The 21,123-nt window shown below is 42.6% G+C and overlaps 1 protein-coding gene across 1 annotated transcript in view; it reads right to left on the bottom strand.

The window, feature by feature from the left end:
• The window catches only part of LOC133350369 (troponin T, fast skeletal muscle isoforms-like), a 33,222-nt gene extending 12,346 nt beyond the window's left edge, over positions 1–20,876 (bottom strand). Inside the window, exons 1-4 of the mRNA XM_061564682.1 lie at positions 20,685–20,876; positions 8,260–8,428; positions 5,602–5,612; positions 207–277 (exon numbers count right to left, since the gene is read on the bottom strand). Of these exons, the coding sequence (XP_061420666.1) occupies positions 207–277; positions 5,602–5,612; positions 8,260–8,408 (231 nt within the window). The 5' untranslated portion in view covers positions 8,409–8,428; positions 20,685–20,876. The remainder of the gene's footprint in view (positions 1–206; positions 278–5,601; positions 5,613–8,259; positions 8,429–20,684) is intronic.
• Positions 20,877–21,123: the final 247 nt, after the last annotated feature.

The following is a 21,123-nucleotide window of genomic DNA, read 5'->3' as shown; positions in this document are numbered from 1 at the left end:
GCAATAAGTGTCACGTTTGTTCGATTGAGAATTTCTGGATTTTGTGATATAAAAAATACATTCTGCAACGTGCCCAGATGTCTTACCAGCACGGCCTATCACTACTACATCAATACCACACACACATGCATGTGCTAAATTCGAATAGACATTGTGTACATTTTTAAAAAGATAGTAATAAAGGATATTCACGGAGAGCGACTTACATCAAAGACAAGCTCAGGAGGTCCTTCCGGTGCAGCTGGTTGCGGGACATGTATCTTGTGTTTTGGCTTTTCTGTTTTGAAAAAAAAAAGTGAACTGTGTGGTTAGAATCTCACAAATTATATATATAAATATAAAAAAACATTTTTTAAAGATGGTTGGGAAATACCCATTTAATATACCGTCAGTTCACTTAAAGTTCAAGACGTCATCTGAAAGTGGCACCAAACACTCGCAGAGAATTCTGTGTTGCCCTCTGCGTGACCATTTGGTTGGTCGTTTTTTTTGTCCGAACAAATGCAATGCAATTTCCCGTGAAACAATGGGAATCGGCGTCCTTCTCTCTCTCAACTCTGGTATAACTCCTCCTTTTAACACGTAGGCTTTCGTGACCAATATCATCCATAATAGAGGTTTTTTGGGTTAGATCGCGAAAATGTCCTCCTTGTCTGTCAGGCGAGGACAGAGTCGCAGATAAGAGAAATCGAATAAGAAGGGTTCCCTTCAAACCATTTGATATGACCCGAGGGGCATATGTACCTGTAGCAAAGTGCCTCTGCTCTTTCCTGCCAATTATAAACCAATCGAAGACCATAAATACCCTATCTCCACATCTGAAAGGCGACGGGTGTACCTGCCGCATATTGTAGCTTTGTGTGTGCTGCAGTCGTGACATTGGGGGGGGGGACAATGTGGGGGTAGCCACGTGAGTTCGCGTGGCAGGAGCCAGACAATGCACGCGTGGCTTTGGGTTCACAGTCGAGTGCAATAATAAAACATCCCACGAGGGCAAATGTCGTTTGGTGATCTCTGCCGTCAGCTATTCCACGTTACAAAGGAGTGAAACGCGCTCTGTCTTCCAGAGTAACGGCTGAACGGCGGCCCTATCCAATCTGGTCGGTTCACACGCATCGCATAGGGAAGACACAATAGGGGAGGAAGTGTCGTTTCTTCCCTCAACAGAGCACCCCAAGGAGAGCCTCACAAGTTTATCGGAGATTGCAGTGACATCAAATACAAGCAGGGAAAGGGTTGTATCAGATCCATGAGTGCAACATGAAATGTTCAGATCTGGCAGGCTCACAAGGAGACTGTCCAGCTGTGAACAGTTCGAAAAATTCGAAAATCCTCTTCTTATCCTGTCAGATTGTTTACCTTTTGAAATGGCCACATGTAGTTCTCACGAAAACTATAATACATTGTTTAAAAAGATTATTTCCAAAATATTGGATTCTCTATATGAAACAGGAATTATATGCCAGATATGTCTCAATTCACAGACCTCAACATTCTCTCTCCCTGCTCTCTCTACTATGAAAAGAGACCATTGCCTTCAATTAAACATTGTGAACGTCTAAGCCACAAGTTATAGGCTTTTACTGGTATAATGGTATTTCTTGTGTACAGCATTTGAAAAGCTGACGAAACATTATAATTGTATGTTGACCCTCCGGATGCCATTGAAGAGATTACTAACATGACAATGGTGGCAAAATCATGTTCTATGTTGGCAGGGAAACGTACTTATGTATGTGTCTGTGTTGAACTTCTTTCACACCACACGTATCCAACCTCGCTAACAGTAAAAGCAACCCTCCGGGACATTCACATGGTCCGTGAACTATAGCGTCCATGTATCCGGCTGACAAAAGTAAATCATTTTGTCTCATGCTTTTCTTTTAACATTTTTACACCCTATAGAAAATTTTACTTGTCACGCATTATTGAATGGTTTTGTGCGCAATACCGACTAACCCACTGAATCTGTCACCGAAAGTCAACCTCTCTGCCACCACAAACACGCTCACATTGTGACTGCAGCAACGCTACCCATGTGATAAATGTCGCCGTGATCCACGGTCGTCACCGTGATTTCAGTTCCATTACAGAATGAAATTAACTTTGCAATTACTATACACTATGAATTTAAATAGCTTCTAAATGCTAATGCATCTCAAGATGCCGCAGCACACAAAGAGGAGGCGTATTTATCCGTACGATGAGAAGAAATCAGCGGAAGGCAGGGGGGGGGGAAACGTGGGGCTTGAGATTGCACTCGAAGAGGGGCAGCGGAGGAGAATGAGCGATGGTTCATTGGGGGCTTCAACAGAAAGCCTTGGTTGCTGGAGCATCGAGTGTGCGTGCCAGGAGAGGAAAGCGAGAAGTGATATGAGTTCAGAGTAGCATCTCGAAGGTGCTGAGTATGATCTTGCAATGTATCCAGGATTGGATTCGAAGCCATCTGAAGGATCGGAGCATTGGGGTGAGGTGGTCTCAGGTGTTGTGGCATTTGGGATCGTTCGCAGTTTGGAGAAGAGGGGTTTTGAGAGAGTTTGCAGCAGTCGGGTCGGGAATATGATGAGGGCACAGATGAGGACTCAGTGGCGGATGGGGTAAGGGAATGATGAATGAGATAGCTCACGGTGACTGAGAACTCTGGGGTTTCACTCTTCATCCAGTGTCATGCTAGGGTACAGGATGTGTTCGCTTAAATAAGAGGTTTTTTTCTTACCCGAGGGTGGACTTTTTGTTGATAAGGTTTAGCAACATTTATCCGGAGGAAGTAGCGAATCAATCTGAAATAAGTCTTTTGTCGAACACCCTTATTGGGCCAATTGTCAACGAGGCCCATGCAGCATTTAAATGCTGATGCACCCTCAATTGACCCAGGGCCGATGAAACCCAGCACCGGAGAGACAGCAGACACAAAGCACCAATCGGTAGTGGAAAGACGGGCAGGTGTTGAAGAGAGCGAAGCCAAGGGCCAGGAACCAGTATGGGGGACCAGGACAGAAACAATACGGGGGGAGAGGGGGGGGGGAATGGGGGGAGAGGAGGGGGAGATATAATAAATACTTAAAAAAAAATTGCAATCATCGGAAAATTATTGAGGGTAACATTGGGGGTTGAGAGCGGCTGGAGTGCACAGGTCCCTGTATGCAGTGGCAGTGCCCGGCCACGTTGGGGCGCTAAGCATATGCATGAGAATCAGAATCTTTATTTAGACTGGAGGGATGTCTTTGGGCTCTCACCCCCCGCCCTCCTCTCCTTTCAATTTACAAATTCATAGCGAGATGAGGAGTCATGCAGACGAGAGGCAGAGATGTAGCGAGATCTGCGATGTGTGGATCAAATATACACACAGCGAGGTGAGAGCGATAGAGAATGCGAGGAGGCAAATTGCCGATGCAGAGATATGGCCTGGAGATGAGGAGCGTGGACAGAAGCCGAGATAGAGGGTGTAGAGATGTGAGCGAGATATACGATTGGTGATTTAGTGGCGGAAGGTCGTGACACGGCCGCAGATGTATTCAGCAGACACATTATGGATGTTGATTGGAGAGAGAAAAAAGGATGACTGAGATGTATTCTCAACGAAGAGATGTGAGAGAGATGCATTCGGATAAGTTTGAAGAGAGATAGATACATTATCATATGTAGGAGACACGAGAGAGTTGCACTGTATGCAGAAGAGATACGTATGTATGTTGAACTTCTTTCACGCCATACGTAGCTAACCGTGCTAATACAAGTTGGGGGCTGGGGGGCACACGAGAGACGCGGAATCAGACGAAGGGAGAGCATACGACGTATCCAGACGACTTGGGGCAGATTTTGTGTGCCCCCTATTTTCTCTCTCAATCTTTTGCTTCCACCCCACCCCGCCTCCCCCTTAGGTCTTGCCCAGCGCCTTGCCTCTGCCCCTGTGCGGTGTGGACCATGTGGGTGGCTCACAGAACTCATCTTCCTCGACGATCTCAGTCGGGAGAGAGTGTGCTTTTGTGTGGGGAGCGGTAGCGTAGCGGTTAATGCGCTGCGCTATCAACTCGGTCACCCGAGTTCAGTTCCCGCTCACGGCAAACGTCGGTGACGATTATTTGAACCGGTCCCGGGCCTCTCCTAGGTCGACTCAGCCGCAATTGAGTACCCGGTGCGGTGTGTAAACGTCGCCACGAGGGAGACAAAGGCGGTCGGGAGTGGTGCTGGCCACCCACCCCCTCGTGTGCCATGCCGGCCTTCATAGGTGCTACTCGCTAACAGCACTTGCCCCTACAGTGTGTGACGGGCTTTCTGCACGCATGGATATAAGTCGGGAGTTACAATGTTGCAGATGGATGTATGCACCGTTGTGAAATCCTTTGCGGAGCCCAGGTCTATTTCTCAGGGTGTGAAAATCATTCAAGCAATTTCTATTTTTTTTTCCTTTTTAAGAAGTGACTCTTTTTGTCTTTGAAGCACTTACAAATAGAACCGCATGAGATAACGGCCGCCGGCACCATGCAATGTCATCCGTTACCGACGTTGGTATCAGATGCGTTTCACGAGCAGCGCATTAAACACACACTGGAAGGAATCATCCCCGTTTTGTTTTTAAACTGACGCCTGTCCCTCGGTTGCTGTCACGAGCACGGCACGCTGATGCCTGTGGCACGGTCACCAGAACTTGAGGTGGCCCACTCTGGCGCTGCTCATTGGCCAATCCCCCCACCACTTGTCCCTGCACCCAATTCGATGGCAAATGCCGAACGTTCGGCAAAACGCGGCGTTTTCAACATCCAACGCAACCCGTCAACAACGCTGCGTCCTTACAGAGAAGCGCGTATTGGATGACGTTTTGGGCAATGGCCCTTTTTTCAAGGCACATGAATAGAAAGGCCGCAGAGAGAGAGAGAGAGTGGATAAGAGTTGGATAAGGCACTAGTTTGCTTTACCGTCCCCCGCACATCCACGTTTGGCTACGTACGGTTGAACATACGTACGATATCCCTGGCCCCTCTATGTGCTGAGATGCAGGGGTCGTTGCCCACAACGTAATCTATGTTCCTTGTAAAGCGGCGCTGTTGACGAGCGTGTTGAGCTTATGTTTTTTAGTTACTGGGCTTGCACACCAACGCAGCAGCAGCATCACCACCACCACCAAATAATCTGCTTTTTTAACACAATGGTTTCAGTGTAGGAAAGCGATAATGAAATTAGATAAACTACTGTGCACAAAAGTGCAACATCGCCATGCTTTTTAGGACAACAAATTTCAGTTTTCCCATGTGCAAAGAAAAAAATTAGCACGTTGGACCGCCACCTCTATAAATATTCCCCATGCTGTTAGGGCCCAGAACAAGGCTTGAATTATACACGCGCTCACGATCGCAGGCAGCTGCAGCACGTCCACGCTCATGGCCCGAAGTGGATGTTTAGCAATTGGCGTCATGGTGCGGTGACACTTATAGACGAGCGTGTTCAGCACATGCCAGTGCTGCTCAGCACGCACTGCAGCCAACGGAGCACACGCACGCGCCAGTCAATTCCTTCAGGGTGTTTGTTACAGCGCTCGGAGGTCCTACATGGCAATGCATGCGGTCGCATGCTTTCAACACGAGCGACGTGAAACGTTCTTACCTTCCAGATGTCTGCGGTGGAGAGAAACACAATTTGGGCGTTAGAACATTGTCGAAAATAAACCTGTCACTATTTCGTGGAATGTACCAGGCGTGCCAATCATTCAATAGTATTTCAAGGCTTATGTGAAATGTACAATACTTATAAAAAAAATTTGCTTTACATTTTTAACTTTATATAATGCACTTGCCATGGGCAAATGCAGGGCATTATGTATAACGAAGTATACAAATGTACTAGGTGTGTGCATATGCATGCTTCTGAGTGGGTAAATATATCAAAAAGCCTTCACAAAACACGCAAAATTTGGCTATAATCAATTAATTTAAAAAAACGTCTTGGAAGCGGAAGTTAATCTGCCACGTTTTAGCAGAATGGCACCTGCAGCCGCAGATAACATGACAGCAGGAACATTCACGGCTAATCACCCGGACTCCCTTCTGCCACGCATGGGGCACACTCTGCCGTGCCTGCCATTGCATTCTCAGAATGCAGAAACCTGGCAGCGTGCAGGTGGATGGGGGAACAGTGGTTGCAGGCACATGGAAGTCTAACAAGGATTTCACGCTATTCACTGTGGCATCTGTCACGCTGACTATGCCAACAGTAATAATAATTAACACGTTTACAACGTTTTGTCAATCCACTGATGCATGATGGCCTCTCCACACCAACGGGTTGATGGACCCGCCAATGTTAGCCATGGGGGTTGCTTGAACAATTTTTGCCAGTCAGTACAGGTCAGTGAAGGGTTGCCTAAGACCGGTTGAGATATCACTCAGCACTGGTGTTATCCATGGCCGGAAATCCAACTCAGATCGCTGGGTTCAATGGCTCCCCGCTGTGCTGTAAAAAATAATTTTAAACTTCCATGAGGAATGTTCCCCTTCACCGGTCCACCTGCCCCATTCCACATGTTCAGCTGATCACAAACACACACACACCGATCAGTGTGTTGTGCACGCTGATTGCATGTGTATCATGTTATACTGGACATCTGTGAAAAATAACTTCAGAGATCATCGGATTCCTCCAATTCAAATAAATATTCTGATTTTCATACTACATGCAACTCGCACATTACATGCGTGTGCATGTCGTGTGTGTATATACCATATGCATACACATATGTAGGCATGAGGGGAAAATATATACAGTACTTATACGAAGCATGAAAATACAGACACGTGCATCTGTGTGCACACGACAGGAATGCAACTGGCTCTGAAGCCCCTCCACAACTTGCCGAGGGGAATGCGGCAACGTTCCGGCCCGTTTCACATCGTGTAGACCCCATTGTCCACACTCGATGGGAGCCATTCCCACCCCTGTGTAGCCAGTCCATACTCTGGCTTTCCAAGTGCAGCATGTGTGCATCGGACATGAACACAATAAATGTGCGTGATGCGTGCCGCTCGCATTGTCACCCAATTTGTTTGTGTCGAGAAGATGACATTACATTCCTTAAAACATTTTAAATAATCAGAAACAAGATGGTTTTGTTTGTAAAAAGTATCACTACTGATGTTGTTCAGATAACAGTGGTGCAAGTGCTCTCTTGCACCACTGTTGGTGGAAGGAGCCTCCACTGGGAATCTCTGGAGAGCCCATTTAGAGGGTATTTGGCCTACTCTTCTGCACTGTCCCAGAGGGTTAACAAAGTTTGGCTATTTGCCCATTGGCTGACTTAGAGAGAGAGTGTAGTGATTTGTATATTGGAGTCTGGTAGTGTCACCCCAGTGTATTATTTAACACGCCACTGGTGCAGAAGTCATGTACACTCCTGACTATTACCTGGTTATAAAGGTTTCTTACCTGGTTATAGAGGTTTATTTATACGTATGACTTGGAATTTTATATTGCTTATTTTAACAAGCTTCCTTTGAAGAAAACTATTATAAAACTGAAGAAAGTGTTATTGCTCTATTAAACAGTATTAACACAATAAAAATAGATGTGAATTACAGCATAGGTAACTTATTTCTCAACGTGATTACAGATACTGACATGGGCAGTATGTGTTTTGTAACAGGAGATATATGAGTTGAACAATTCTTGGTTACAAGTTGTTGTTTGTTTTTTACTCGCTTTTGCTTTAATCAATGTACACTACACAGCATAGTTGTATCGTTGATATTTGAAAGCCACTGTTTAAAAAAAGAGCGTCAATAACACTGGTCAACACAAAGAAAAACATTTTTTTCTGGCCTGGACTTTTGCAGCTGTTTTAGACTAATTTCAGGGTGCTGATTCCAAATCTGATCTCAGATTTGCCCTATCACATAATTTTTATGCTATCGGCATACCACATTTTCATTGATTTTACCCGAAATTAACTCTGCCACTTATGATTGCAAGTTGTTGCGAGTCAGTGATTGCTTCAGTGTTAAAATATGTTGCTGTATTTTTAGGATAGTGTGTTTATAATATCATTTTATGTAGATATCTACAATTATTTAATATTTTTCTTCTGCAGTTTTTATTGACCATGCAATATTTGATATCTCTAAAACCTGATGTGATAGACAAAAACTGATGCCAGATTTGGAATCTGCACTCCAAAATTACCTTAAAACCGTTGGAATACCCTATGCCAGAAAAAGCGTGTTGACCAGTGCAATCTGACGTGAACTAATAGCATTGGGTGCGGTTGCTCACTCGTGTTCCTCCGCTACGATCTCAGCCTTAACTTCAGGCTCAGGCTCAGGCTCGGGCTCGGGCTCGGGCTCGGTCTCGGGCTCGGGCTCGGGCTCGGCTTCCTCCTCGTGCACCTCCTCCTCAACCGCGACCTCTTCGGTGTCAGACATCGTCGCGGGATATTAGAGCCCTGTGGGGAGGAGACAAAGTGCAAGTTCACTCGCATGTTATACATTTTTTCCCAGCCCTTGCATTTTACTGCTGGGTGAAGAACATCACCAATTTCATGACGGTAATGGGGATTGTTTGGCTATACTTCACCTCCGATTAGCTACGTACGGTGTGAAAGAAGTTCAACGTACACACACACATATGTGATGGTCAGTGCGAATTGCTGAAGGATGGTGGGGGCCCAGGACCGTTCAAGCTATCGCTCGCCGTTCCAAGTTAAATTAACTGAACGCAGGTCACCGGGTTCATAGCGCAGTGCACTAACCACTGCGCTAACCGCTCCCCGCCCCAATTCAATCCAATGTGCTGGCATAGATCACCGTGGAAAATATAAATGTTCGGCTGATAAAGACCTACAATGCTGTCCTTTGATTGCTATTTTAACAGTAAATGGTAAAAAGTTTAGTTGAAGGTGAAGCAATTATTATCAATTAAAAAATACTTACAAATTAATAATTATGGATTCAAGTACAATGTCAGTAATTTATAATATCAAGTTGATTTCCAAAAAATATAACTAGTTCAATGTCCGCTACTACCATTTATTTTCTACTTTTTTTTTTAAATACGCGTGTTCAGGGCCGGATTCAGATTTTGTAGGCCCCTGGGCTGTAGGTACTGTGAGGCCCCCAGTAATATTTTCAAAAGGAAAACAAAGTTAAAGAATATTTTTTTTTTACAAGGCTAACAACAAATAAAATTCAGCATTCACAAGTGAAAAAACTTTCACTTAATCTCTGGAGGTCCTCCTGCTGGCAGAGTCCCCTGGGCTGCAGCCCATAAAGCCCCGAGCCTTAATCCGGCCCTGCGTGTGTCGCTTATAGCAAATTGCAATCATTGTTCAGACTTTTTTAGAAAATATAAAATCATGTATAACTTCCTTGTATATTTGCTGCTGGCTTTTATTATATCTAAGCATCTCACCAAATATGTAATGGACATTTAATACAATATACCGTTTTATCATCGTAAACAAGATGTTGCTGCTCAAATGTGGTGAATTTAGAAAATATGTAACATAACGATTTAATACAATCACATAATTCATTGAGAAATATATAGTTGCAGTCTACATATTAACTCCTCCAGTCTACATGTTGACTCATCCATCGTGCTGCAACAAATTGCAAACTTTAAAAGTATTGGAACATGCCGAGGAACTTTAAAATGTATCTTGGCTGCGTTTAAATTAAAAAGCAAACGTCCGTTCAGAAAGTATCTTACGCTTGTCCTCTGATGTCTCAACTCTCCAAAGGCTCAGAACGGCAAATGCAGTATTGACTGTGACCGTCGCAATATATGCTGGGCACGAATAGCCCTGGCACGAGGAACAGCTGGGAAAAACAATTTAAAGAGAGGGGTTGGTTTTTTTTGGAAACAGATCCCAGATTTGTAACCCCAACGATGACCATCGTGTTGACCCTTACACTATTTTGGCAAGGGTTGATTTGGGGGTTAACCATATTCAGCAGTACTGTATTGAATTACTCATTTGTATTGTAGGAACGCTGAAAGATAATCTGAAAACGTGTGTTACAAAGAGCCTCGGCGTTACACGTTTTCTACATCACAAAAAAGACTTTGCAATACATTTTAAAAAAAATGTCCAGCATCTAAATGTGGAGTATTTCACGTATCCAATTCATGTGTTTTTTTTACAAATAGTTCCATCGTTATGGGATCAACAATCGTTTGATCAAATAACAACACGAAGGAATATTTGGGCATTTATATAGTGGTCTTGTTAAAGAAGATGGTGCTGGCATTTCTTCTGGAGTGCAGCAATGAACATGGGACATGCATGCACCCATAGGCATGCAGCAAAAGGCATGTCTCAGGCCGAATCGCTATTCATTTTATTTCGCCGTTTCGATTTCCTTACCATTTACGATTGTATTTTAGATGATTTAAATGATATTTAATTGCAATTAAATGATAATTCGATTGATAATTTAATGGCAATTATTGTTCATAGTTTATTCAAATAGAAAAGCCATGTATAATTACCTTGTATAATTGTTGCTGGCTTATATTATATCGAAGCATCTTACCACATGTTATTCACGTTAAATTATTAAGCACAGTTTTCTTCTCTCAAACACCACGTTGCTGCTCAAATGTGGTTAATTGAGAAAACATACAGCATAATTATTTATTGGGAAGAATACAATCGACAAGCACGCAGCAGAATTCAAGTGGGAAATGCCACGCGGACATGGGAGCGCTGCACGTGGCACGTCCTTGGTACACATTTGCTGTCGAGGGAGAATGCATTCGTCAAACTTCACTCACTGTGGCCACAACCTGTGTAGCGAAGGTTCTTGCCCGTTTTCATGCTCGTAGATAATAGGATTTTTTTTAAGTGCCACTATGCTCAACACTGCAATGGAAACACAATCAGGCTATTGTATGAAGGTGATATATCTTTCCTGCCATTACACCGCTGACTGGCAGCACGCCTCCATACATGGAGGGCAATCCAGAGATTGTTTACTTTCTTGGTAAAAAAAAAACATCCACGTCCTTTGTGTTAGCCCTGTGCAATACCAATACCCTGAATCAAAGAGATTCAGATAACGGAGTGCTATTTATACACTGGCAAAAAAGTGTGCTGCCATTTGGTGTATTCTGTTGGTTTCAAATTACAAAGAGATATATCTCGGCCTACTCATATCCCCATTTATAGCGAACTCCAGCTACAGCCAAGTTTGAAAGAACTTACCTAAATTGGACACCCACTAAGGAGGTAGCACAGACGCTGTTACGCATCGTGTATAAAAAGGAATATGCTTTACCCTTTCACGTCAATAAGACATGAGTTAAGATATCCAAACACCAAATAGACGTGATGCTTTGCATCATCATCATGATAATGTTGATACATACGTAATGTGTATTGATTCATCAGATTTTTGTACTAAAGTCTGACTTTCCCCCAAGTGTTCAGCATGTTTATTAAAAGGTGAACAACCCTATTTGGCTCAATTACACCTTTGCAGAATTAGTAGAAACATTATGAAGAGATCACCGAGGCCTTCCAACAGCCTGTGCACGTGATGTAACCACACCTTGAAATGGCTTCCTTCAGCTACATCTTGCCATCATCGACACCCACACTTCTAAGGTCTGCTCTTAAGGTGTCCCGCCATTTGTCTTTACGTCTTCCCTGAGTAACTGACCTCCGGACGCCACTCCAATGTCCCGTCTGGGTAACCTGCCCTCCTCCATCCTGCACGCATACCCCAACTAATCCCAACATCCTCTCCCATGTTAAGTTGGCGATGCTTGTTTGGCACGATCTATTCTGAACTTACCAATTTGCTTACTCTATCCAAATGTGACATTCCTAGCATCGTCCACATACATCTTTATTTAAAGGCTAGAAGCGAAGTCCCCAGTCAGCCTGTTTAATTCCGGCATTCAGTTTCACATACTCTTCTCAAACATTCAAAGTGGCTGATGAGCTCCTCCTAACAACCACCCACGTTCACGCGCACGGCTCCAGCGTCGTTCTACGACGACAGAGGCGCAAGTTGCCACTGCCCTCCACTTAAGTTCTGAACACTCATCTTTAGATCGCGGCGCACGCTGCCATACTTCCCAACATTTCATTTCACCGTCTCTTTTTTAAGTAATAATGTATAAATTATGCATCCAAAAAATGTATTTGTAGCATCTCCCCTAAATTATTTTGAAAATGTAGTTGCTGTCGATAATTAATAATAAAAAAATAGGACAACATGAGGCATGCCTTCTCAAACTACTAAACAGTTGTCCATGAAACAATTATTAACCCTAAGCAGTGAATATTAACTTTTTACAGTATATATGTACAGTGTTAAACATACCATCTAACCATGCTTTACATGAAGTGGACGTGTGTATTTTAAAGCAAAGAAAAAAAATAATAACCGTGAATAAACCTTGAATATGGTCACATATTACTGCTTAGTATGAGTCCTTTGACATGATGAATGTTTTAAATTATGTACATATATTTTTTAATTCCACTTCAACCACTGACTCAAGTCTAATAGGTCAGTGGCAGAAACAATAACCACTTTTGGCCAGTTGCTTTCAATGCATTTATGAGTGAGAATATGGATAGTGTGCAAATCCTATACAATAATGTGTGGCTGTTTGCCAATCCAAGGTGGATAGTGTGCACGTTCGATACAATAAGTTGTGGCCCTTTGCCAATCCAAGGTGGATAAAGGCCTCCCCATGGTGCATCAGACACGGGAATTGTTTGATATAGGATGATAAAATATTGGCATTCAGAAAAAATATTCCCATATATGCAATTGGTCAGTAGTAACTATAAACTATATCACCCACAGAATGTTCGTGCGTACAGGTTACATGCTGATTTGATGTTTTGTACGTGTGGGCAGTTAAATCTGTGGAGATGTTTTTGTGCAAAAGCAACGTTTTTTTTTCACCGTCTCATACATTTGCAGCATCAGGAGAAAAATCATTTGAATCGTTCAAAATGTGTTTACAATGCGAGATGGGGGGGGGGGGATGCACAGACAAAATGAAAAGCTAATTGTAAACCGTTTCAGGAAACATTTGTGGTGAGCATGAAGCCTTTGCGTAAATACCTGCGCGCGTGTAAAGGTGTGACCGAGCCGGTGAACGTCCGATCAGGCGCTACAGACGTCACTCGTCACGTTGACTCGCGTGCGATGGGGCAGATATCGCGTTCGAAATAGGCTGACACACGGCTGCCAGATCATTAATGATACGTGGGTTGGTGTGAAATAGTCTCTTTATAATCTGTTGTTCTTAACGGGATTAGGGACTGTTGTATTATACGAATCCTAAATCGTAATCTGTGATTGAATAGAGCGCCCTGTATCCATTAACGAGACTCGCTACATTGCTGTGAATAATGCAAATACAGTTAGTTTTTTGATTGTACCAAGATTTTTTAATTTGCAGTAAAGCCATAACCTGTGTTATTATTTACATGAGTTTAAGCTGAACCCAGCTGTATATCGTTAAATCCTTTACAACTGTGGATCTAATTTGGCATTCTTGATCTCACACCATATTTACATGAAATGGCCACTCGATGGATACGTATTAAACAAGCAGTGGAACATGCTAAGGTTTGTGTTAAAAATGTAAGTTTGGGAGGCCACCATATATACAGTTATAGATTCAGAGACTACGATTGTCGTTAAAACTGCACAGTACGTGTACGATACGTTGAAACGCCTCCGAACAATGTTTGTCCCGTTCTCACAGTGGCTAACTGCTACGGTACAGCAAGCATACTTTCTCTCAGCAATCTCTCACTACTGTGGCGCAGTTAATAAGAAATGCACCCGTGGACAGGATAACACAGGCATTGAAAGTGAATATATTCTAATGGCGCGTGAACAGAATTTCCCCAGGCGCGTTGAGTGTGACGACGTGCGAAGTAAAGTGAGTGTGAAACCTCGTCTGCAACACTGTGGAGAAGCGAACGTGTCTTGACTGGGGTGCCACGGTGGCAAGATGTTAACTACCTCGCCTGGTATGTAGGAGATCGTGGGTTGGATCCCATCCCTGACGTCTGTATATTTGGAGTTTGAGTCTTCTCCCCGTGGTCGCGTGGATTTTTCTACCGGGTCCTCCGGGTTTTCCCTCCACATCAATAAACATTCGTTTAGAGTATTTGGCTGCTATCAATGTTCACATGATAAGCCACTTCATTGCGATATCAATCGTAGCTCAGTGGGCCTTATAAAAATAGTTTAATTCTAGACTGGGCCTTGTCTGTGATTTCACGAACAAAAGCTCTTCTTAAACAGGTTTTCTGAGATAAAATTATGCAACCCACGTATCAAAATTCAATTAATGCGTCAGCCGAGCATGTAAAATATTGGTACCTGTTGGAGGAAAAGTATTCTCTGCAAGATGCTGTTTTCAGGATGATGCTGTGGGTGCTACTATATTGTTTCCAGATATATTCCCTCTTCCATTCCTTAGTGGCCAGAATTCTTTGTTCCATTGTGGACCGCAGGAGTTTTTAAAGTTTTGGGGAAAAAATAGAAGAAATCTAAAGGTAAAAAAAATAAAGTGCCACAAGACTGTATCAGTCAATTTCACTAAATGATATTGTACAGTGTAGTATTCAAAAACACAATTTTATGGCAACTCAAATTGAGGACTGTAATAAAAAAAAAATCAATAAAAAGTAAAATACTGGAGAAAGTTTTCAGGTCTGCTGCCTCCCAACCACTTTCCCCAATGCAGAATCAAAGTTGGGTGACAGTAAGATTACTGATTTAAAGAAATTAGTTTTCAATCTAGATTTAAAAGTGCATAGCTCCAGTAGCTTCCTAATATCTGAAGGGAGAGCATTCCAGATGTCCACAGAAGCGCATCTGAAAGTGTGCGATGCAGTGACTGTCTTTTTTCGATGATTGGCTTAAAGCCACTGCGGGGATAACCGGAGTTCGCGTGATGGTTTATGCTCCTTGACGGAGTACAGCAACGTATTGTGTGGGTCATTTGTAGGAAGCACTCTGTGTGTATTGAGCACGACCTTGTAATAATGTATTCGTTCAGCAACCAGAAGCCAATGCAGCTCAGTGAGCACCGGATGGACACGGTCAGATCCAGCGGTACCCGTCACGACACGTGCCAAAGAATGTTGTACATGCTGCAGTTTGCTAATGTTTTTGCCAGATGTCCCATGGAGTAGTGAATGGTGAGTTGCAATAATCGCGCCTTGTCGATACTATGCTACACGCCACCGTATTGGATATATCACGACTTAATAGTGGAGTAGAGCCATGATATGAAAATGTAAGTATATAGGCACGAAATATGATTATGATGATGATAATAATCATCACCTCTATTTTGTAAAGCGCCTTCATATCGAAATATTTCAATAAAAAAATCTACACTCACAAGCATATATACAAAATAAGCTAAATAGAACACTGATAGGTATAACAATATCGATAACAACTACACTTGAAATTCCAATAAAATGAAGAACAAGCTATGATAAAAGCGAATAATAATAACAACAGAGTAATACAATCAGACAACAGGAAAAGCCAATGCATAAAAAATGGTTTTCAAATCTTAAGTTACAGGGAAAGCTTGCACAAAAAGATGCGTTTCAAGATGAGAATTTTTTTTAAGTGCAACAGGCTCAGAATCCCGCATGGACCGAGGAAGGGGCTAAGTGTGGTCAACGCGATGGGTAACAGTTGGGCAGCTGTCTTGTGATGACTCCCCAAGATGCCTCGTGTCACAGCTGTTGTCTGTCCTTCCGTTGAGGCCACTTGTGTCCTGAGAAGCCAGCGTTGGCTAACATTAACCACTCTCGAACCCAATGCTGTCTCCCTACAGTTATATATTCCTTGTCTCTTTCATTTCTCCCTATACCCCCCTTTTGATTTTCCCCCCTTACCCCTGACCTAATCTCCCTGCTAATCACCTAACCCTGTCCTGGCCTCCCCCCTCCTCAGCGATCCTCCTGTTGTCCCACACCTTATGCCTCGGAGGCCTCATTGGCATCGGGCCCCAGTTTAATCACCGACCCAGGACTTCGGCAGTATCATTGGCCCTGGAACTGGATACGGCCTCATCCCCAGTACCAGGCCTCTCTGGCTCAGGGCCCTGCCAGCCTGGTGCCCACCACATCTACTGGGCCCCATTGGCCCTCCTGCTGCTGCTGCTGGGGCCGCATTCATTAAAACTTCAACCCTGCCGCCTTGTTGGGCCATGGTTGCAGTGTGACTGGGGGTTTCCATCGGGAGAACTGGTATCTGTGTTTGGGTGGAAGGAATTTATTTGTACCGATATCCTGAGGTGGTATAGGGGTGCAATGGTGGTGAGATGTTAACGACCTTGCCTGGTATACAAGAGGTTTTGGGTTCGGTCCCAACCTTGACGCCTGTATATTTGGATTTTAAATATTCCCCCCGTGGTCGCGCGGATTTTAATCCGGGTCCTCCAATTTGTCCTCCCACATTTAGAAACAGCGTGCGTTTAGAGTATTTGGCAGTTACAAATTTCCACGTGATTATCCATTTGGTTTTTCTATCATTTGTGGCCAGGTTCCTCCTCTGGTCTAACATCCTTTGAGACGAGGCTCAAAAGAAAGCTGTCCCTCGTGTAGGCCAATTAGTTTCAAGAACAATGCATATATTATCAGAGTATTTTTTTTTTGCATTCTGACGCACAAGTGTTGTGGTTAATGCAGACATGATCCCTTGTAAAAGGTTTCAGTTTGGTGTTTTAACATCTTAACACCTGTTTTGTTGCCAGAAAAAAAGGGAAAACCCGATTATCGTGTGTGTTTTAGTTTGTGATAGAATTAAAATGTATTGATGCCACACAATTTTGATAGGCCTAGGGTGACTGAGAAATATGTTTGGGTTTTTTCTCTGGAAAAAAGTGTCAAACCCTCAATGTGACCCTCTCCACCTCTGTTCCATACATTTCCACACTTGCTAACTCATTACTTTTCTCAGCGGCATCCCATACTCATGTGCAGTATTGTCAGATGTGGTTTGCCTTCGCAATTTTTGGCGCTTTTGGACCCCGTGCTCAGCGATTGTGAAGGAAAAGAAGGATTGCTACTCAGGAAGAGAAGGGAGAGGTTTTCAATGAAGAGGAAAAAAATTGGGGTGGGGAATTGGAGAGAGAACCCGATATGGTCCAGGACTGATTACCCACAGAGGTGGGTGGAGGAAATAAAAATAAAAGCATTCACTGTAATTAACAGATGCTGCTCCCCTAACAAGCACCAAGAGACGGGGAATAATATCCAAGAGGACCCATTCGAGATATCAGGAGCGCACAATGAGCAGCAGAGGTGGTGTTTGATTTTCCCTCTACAAAACTGGCGATGTATGTTGTTGTTGTTGCTGTTGTGCTGCTGCGACATTAGTCACCGCAAATTCTGCACGCCCACCAGACCGTGCACAAGCTCTCTTGCTCCACTGCTCACCCTCCATAAATCCAGTGCATTAGGATGAACGCTCACCGCTTGTCACGAACAGTGGCGTTGCCAAGCAGCCGTTGCGACGGTGGCACTTTTTTTAAAGGGTGCCACGGTGGCGAGATGTTAACTACCTTGCCTGGTATACAGGAAGTCGTGGGTTTGATCCAGACCCTGACGTCATAAAATTAGGATTTTGCGATCTCTCTCTCTCTCTCGGTGGTTGTGTGGATTTTTCTCCAGGACCTCCGGCTTTTACCTCCACATTTAGAATTAAAATGTGTTTAGAGTATTTGGCTGCTCTAAATGTCCACGTGATAAGCCACTTCGTTGAACTATCATTTGTGGCCAGGTCGCTTCTGAAAAAGAGCTATACAGCTCAGTGGGCCTTACCTGGTAAAATAAAAATAGTCTGTTTGTTTAAATGTTCATGCCAGTTACTGTGCAGACAGTGTCACGTTTCTGGCAAGCAACACAGGGAAATATGAAGTAAAACGCTGTAATATTAACAAAGGACATAATTCCCACTTTGTCCTAGTTTGCGAATATAGCCCCACAGAAAATAGGATCCGCTATATTGGTTTTCCTGGGAATGTATTGGCTACGTACGGTGCGAAAGAAGCTCTACATACATGCATATATAAGTAATGGTACATTCTCATAAAAAAAACACACGTAACTCCAGCTGTTTAGTTTACAGCGATAGTTATGGCTGTTCACATGCAAAGCCGATGTACACTTTACTTTCCTAACATCATATTACATCACCGCTATTTATAGATATGGACCAATGTTGCATACATCTGAGGTTTGGTAATCTCCATTAGTCTGATGTACTTCACGCTCTGTTCATCAGATTGATAAGAACATTTTGGACTTGTTCCATATCGAACAAGGAAAGAGTTTCAATTAGGTAATCCCTGATGAAAACCGCTACATTTTAAATTACACTCTTACAATTTAGTGAGGCAGTTTTTTTCAGCAGTCTGGAGTATCAGACGCAATTATACTCTATATGTAAAACATTGCTTGGTGATCCTGTGTTGGCGGTGGTGCACAAATACAAATAACAAACAAATTCAACTCGTTCGTCAATGACACTCGCCTTAAAAGGAAACAATAGGCGACGTTTCCCGGCGATGCCCTGAATGTATTTATGTCCCGTGAAGACGCGCCATTGCCTGAAACATCGCCTCTTCTATGCTTTTCCTTTTAAGGCCGCAGTATTATTGACAAATGTGCTGAGTTTTTTTGCTCTATAAATAATTCATTTACGTCGTGAATGAAAATGATTTTTCTTTTTTGCCTTTGCCCTCCAAATGTGACATTTAGCGAAACTAATATTAAGGCAGCCAACTGTCATTTATTGCAATATGACCCATTCATGTTTTGTTTAGCCATTTCTTTTTACCGGGTAACATTTCAATTTTTGTTTCCAATAATATTACAACTTTTACGACTTAAATTTTAAGATTTATTTTTTTTACGTTTGCGTTGTTTTTTTTTGCAACTATTGTAGCAACTTGGACATTGTTTAATATTTGATTTTCTGTTATTTATACTCCACACCTTTACTTTTAACTATACTTAGACCTGGTTTCCGAAAGACATGGATAGCAGTGTTCTCTCTAATCTCGGATTAGTAATAATTAAATGGCTAAAAACATATTTACCGGTCTGTAGCTTACGATCGGTGTCCTTTAATTACGATAGCTACTGTAGTTGAGTGCCAAATTAGATGTTATTTCTTTGATAAAGAAACTCAGCTTTCCAGATTCATAAAGCAACAGTCCCACATGCGCTTACAATGTAAAGGTACTGTTAGAATATTCGCCACAGGCAGATGGACAAGGCAGGGGTGTATCGATTAAGCTCTGAATTTTTTAAACAGGAAATTAACATTGGACCGCAAACGAAACTCAAACTATAATATTGTTTTTTGGGTGAGATCGCGTAAATGTCTCTTTAAACCTGTCACCACCCGACACAGCAAATTAGGAAGGGTTGTCACGTAAACAGAATATGCGAATTCTTTACTAGAATATGCCAATTCATTACTATCCATTGCCACGTTCTGTTTACGTGAGAAACCTGACTTATTGGCTGTGTCGGCTGGTGGTGGGTTTAACGACACATTTATATTTATGCAATCTAACCCAAAAAACCTCTATTATGAATATTGGTCACAAAAGCCTATGTGGGAAACTCGAACTGCCCAGATTAAAACAGGTTCTGCAGAAAAAACGAGAACCCGACTGTAGAAAACCTACTCAATAAAGTAGCAATAGGTTTATCGGCATACTCTAAACATGGTCTCCATGTACGATTTCACTCCTCCTTGCCGAGATCAAGTACAAAGATTGAGTTTGGGTTCAGGGCATTCGCTAAAATTTCATCTAATTTAAAATTAGAATCTTAAAAAGGTTTGAAAAAGAGATGACATTTTTACTCATCTTGATGGGTTCAATACGTTTTAATAGGCGTTAACCAAATTTGAGGAGTCAATTAAACATTCCTTTGTAATGTATTCTAGGCACCAGATCTGAATTTGTTTAGGTTCAAGTAACATTTTCACACCTTGGAACTATTAACAGGAGCAGATTATCAAATGGGTTCATGGAAATCAACAAGAATAGCATGGGAGCCATGGTCAACCACTGTTTGCTAATAATTGACAATTTTTGGCATAATTAATCACTACGTTAACCCACCACGTGCTCTTGAACATTAATGATAAAAGCCCAACAAGTTTGTATAATCATAACGTGCAGTTGCACAGTTGATAAGTTTAATTAACAAAAACATGCAAAACTGTCAATTAATTCTTGTTAATACAATACTCATTAAAATACACTCCTAAAATACCACGAGTTGATAAATATGGTAAACTACTTAATATTTTGGAGATACCTTTTGAAAGGAAAGAATAATTGCGTTGAAAATAAAGAATATTTACACTTGATCTGTACAGAGCAGATGCGAGTGTACAGTTAGTTACATGTCTGTTTTTTTTATGACTGCAGTACTTCATGATCTGAATGATCAAAGGGAATAACTGCCATACACTTTACTTTTAATGTGCAAAGTAGAATAGTAATGATTATATTGTTCACGTCGTACTAAGTTACACTTTCACGTACAAATTTATGAAGGTGAAACAGGCTTAACTTTGGATGCATTTAACACCCACAGAATGTTGTGCGGCGACGCATTGCAACTTTAGTGAATTTGCGCGTGAGACGAACTCCCGACTACTGACCTGCTCTTCAAGACCGAAGGGGAATGGAGAAGCCGGGAGGAGGCTTGTGAAGAGAAAGACGGCACTCGTTCTCGAGCTGACGTTAAATGACGTTAAAAGAATAATTTATGCCAGCTCGCTAAAAGCCCATTGGTTCAAAACTTGCAAAGGGGCCTCTTTTTTTTAAAGTTCAACCGGCAAAATATGGCCTGTTCTAATTAATCACCAATGACGTGCTGAAAGAAATATGTCAGGCTTCTTATATTACAAGCCCGTAAAGCTATATTTGTCAGTGCCTTCAGGGCTGTGCTCAGTGCACTGCTGAAATCGTCCACGTGAAGTGGCTGCCAAGGGCCAAATGGCTGGGATGGACACAACTCAGTCGTAGCCCAGGAGGTTTTTTGGCAGTTCCATGGAAATGTAGGTTCGCATTCATCACAGGGAGTAATTATTGAAACTT

Source organism: Lethenteron reissneri, chromosome 33, assembly GCF_015708825.2.
Source record: "Lethenteron reissneri isolate LAM-NWPU_2019-01 chromosome 33, ASM1570882v1, whole genome shotgun sequence".
Taxonomy (NCBI): domain Eukaryota; kingdom Metazoa; phylum Chordata; class Hyperoartia; order Petromyzontiformes; family Petromyzontidae; genus Lethenteron; species Lethenteron reissneri.
Note: the sequence above shows the minus strand (reverse complement) of the source record. Positions and strands in the feature narration are given on the sequence as shown.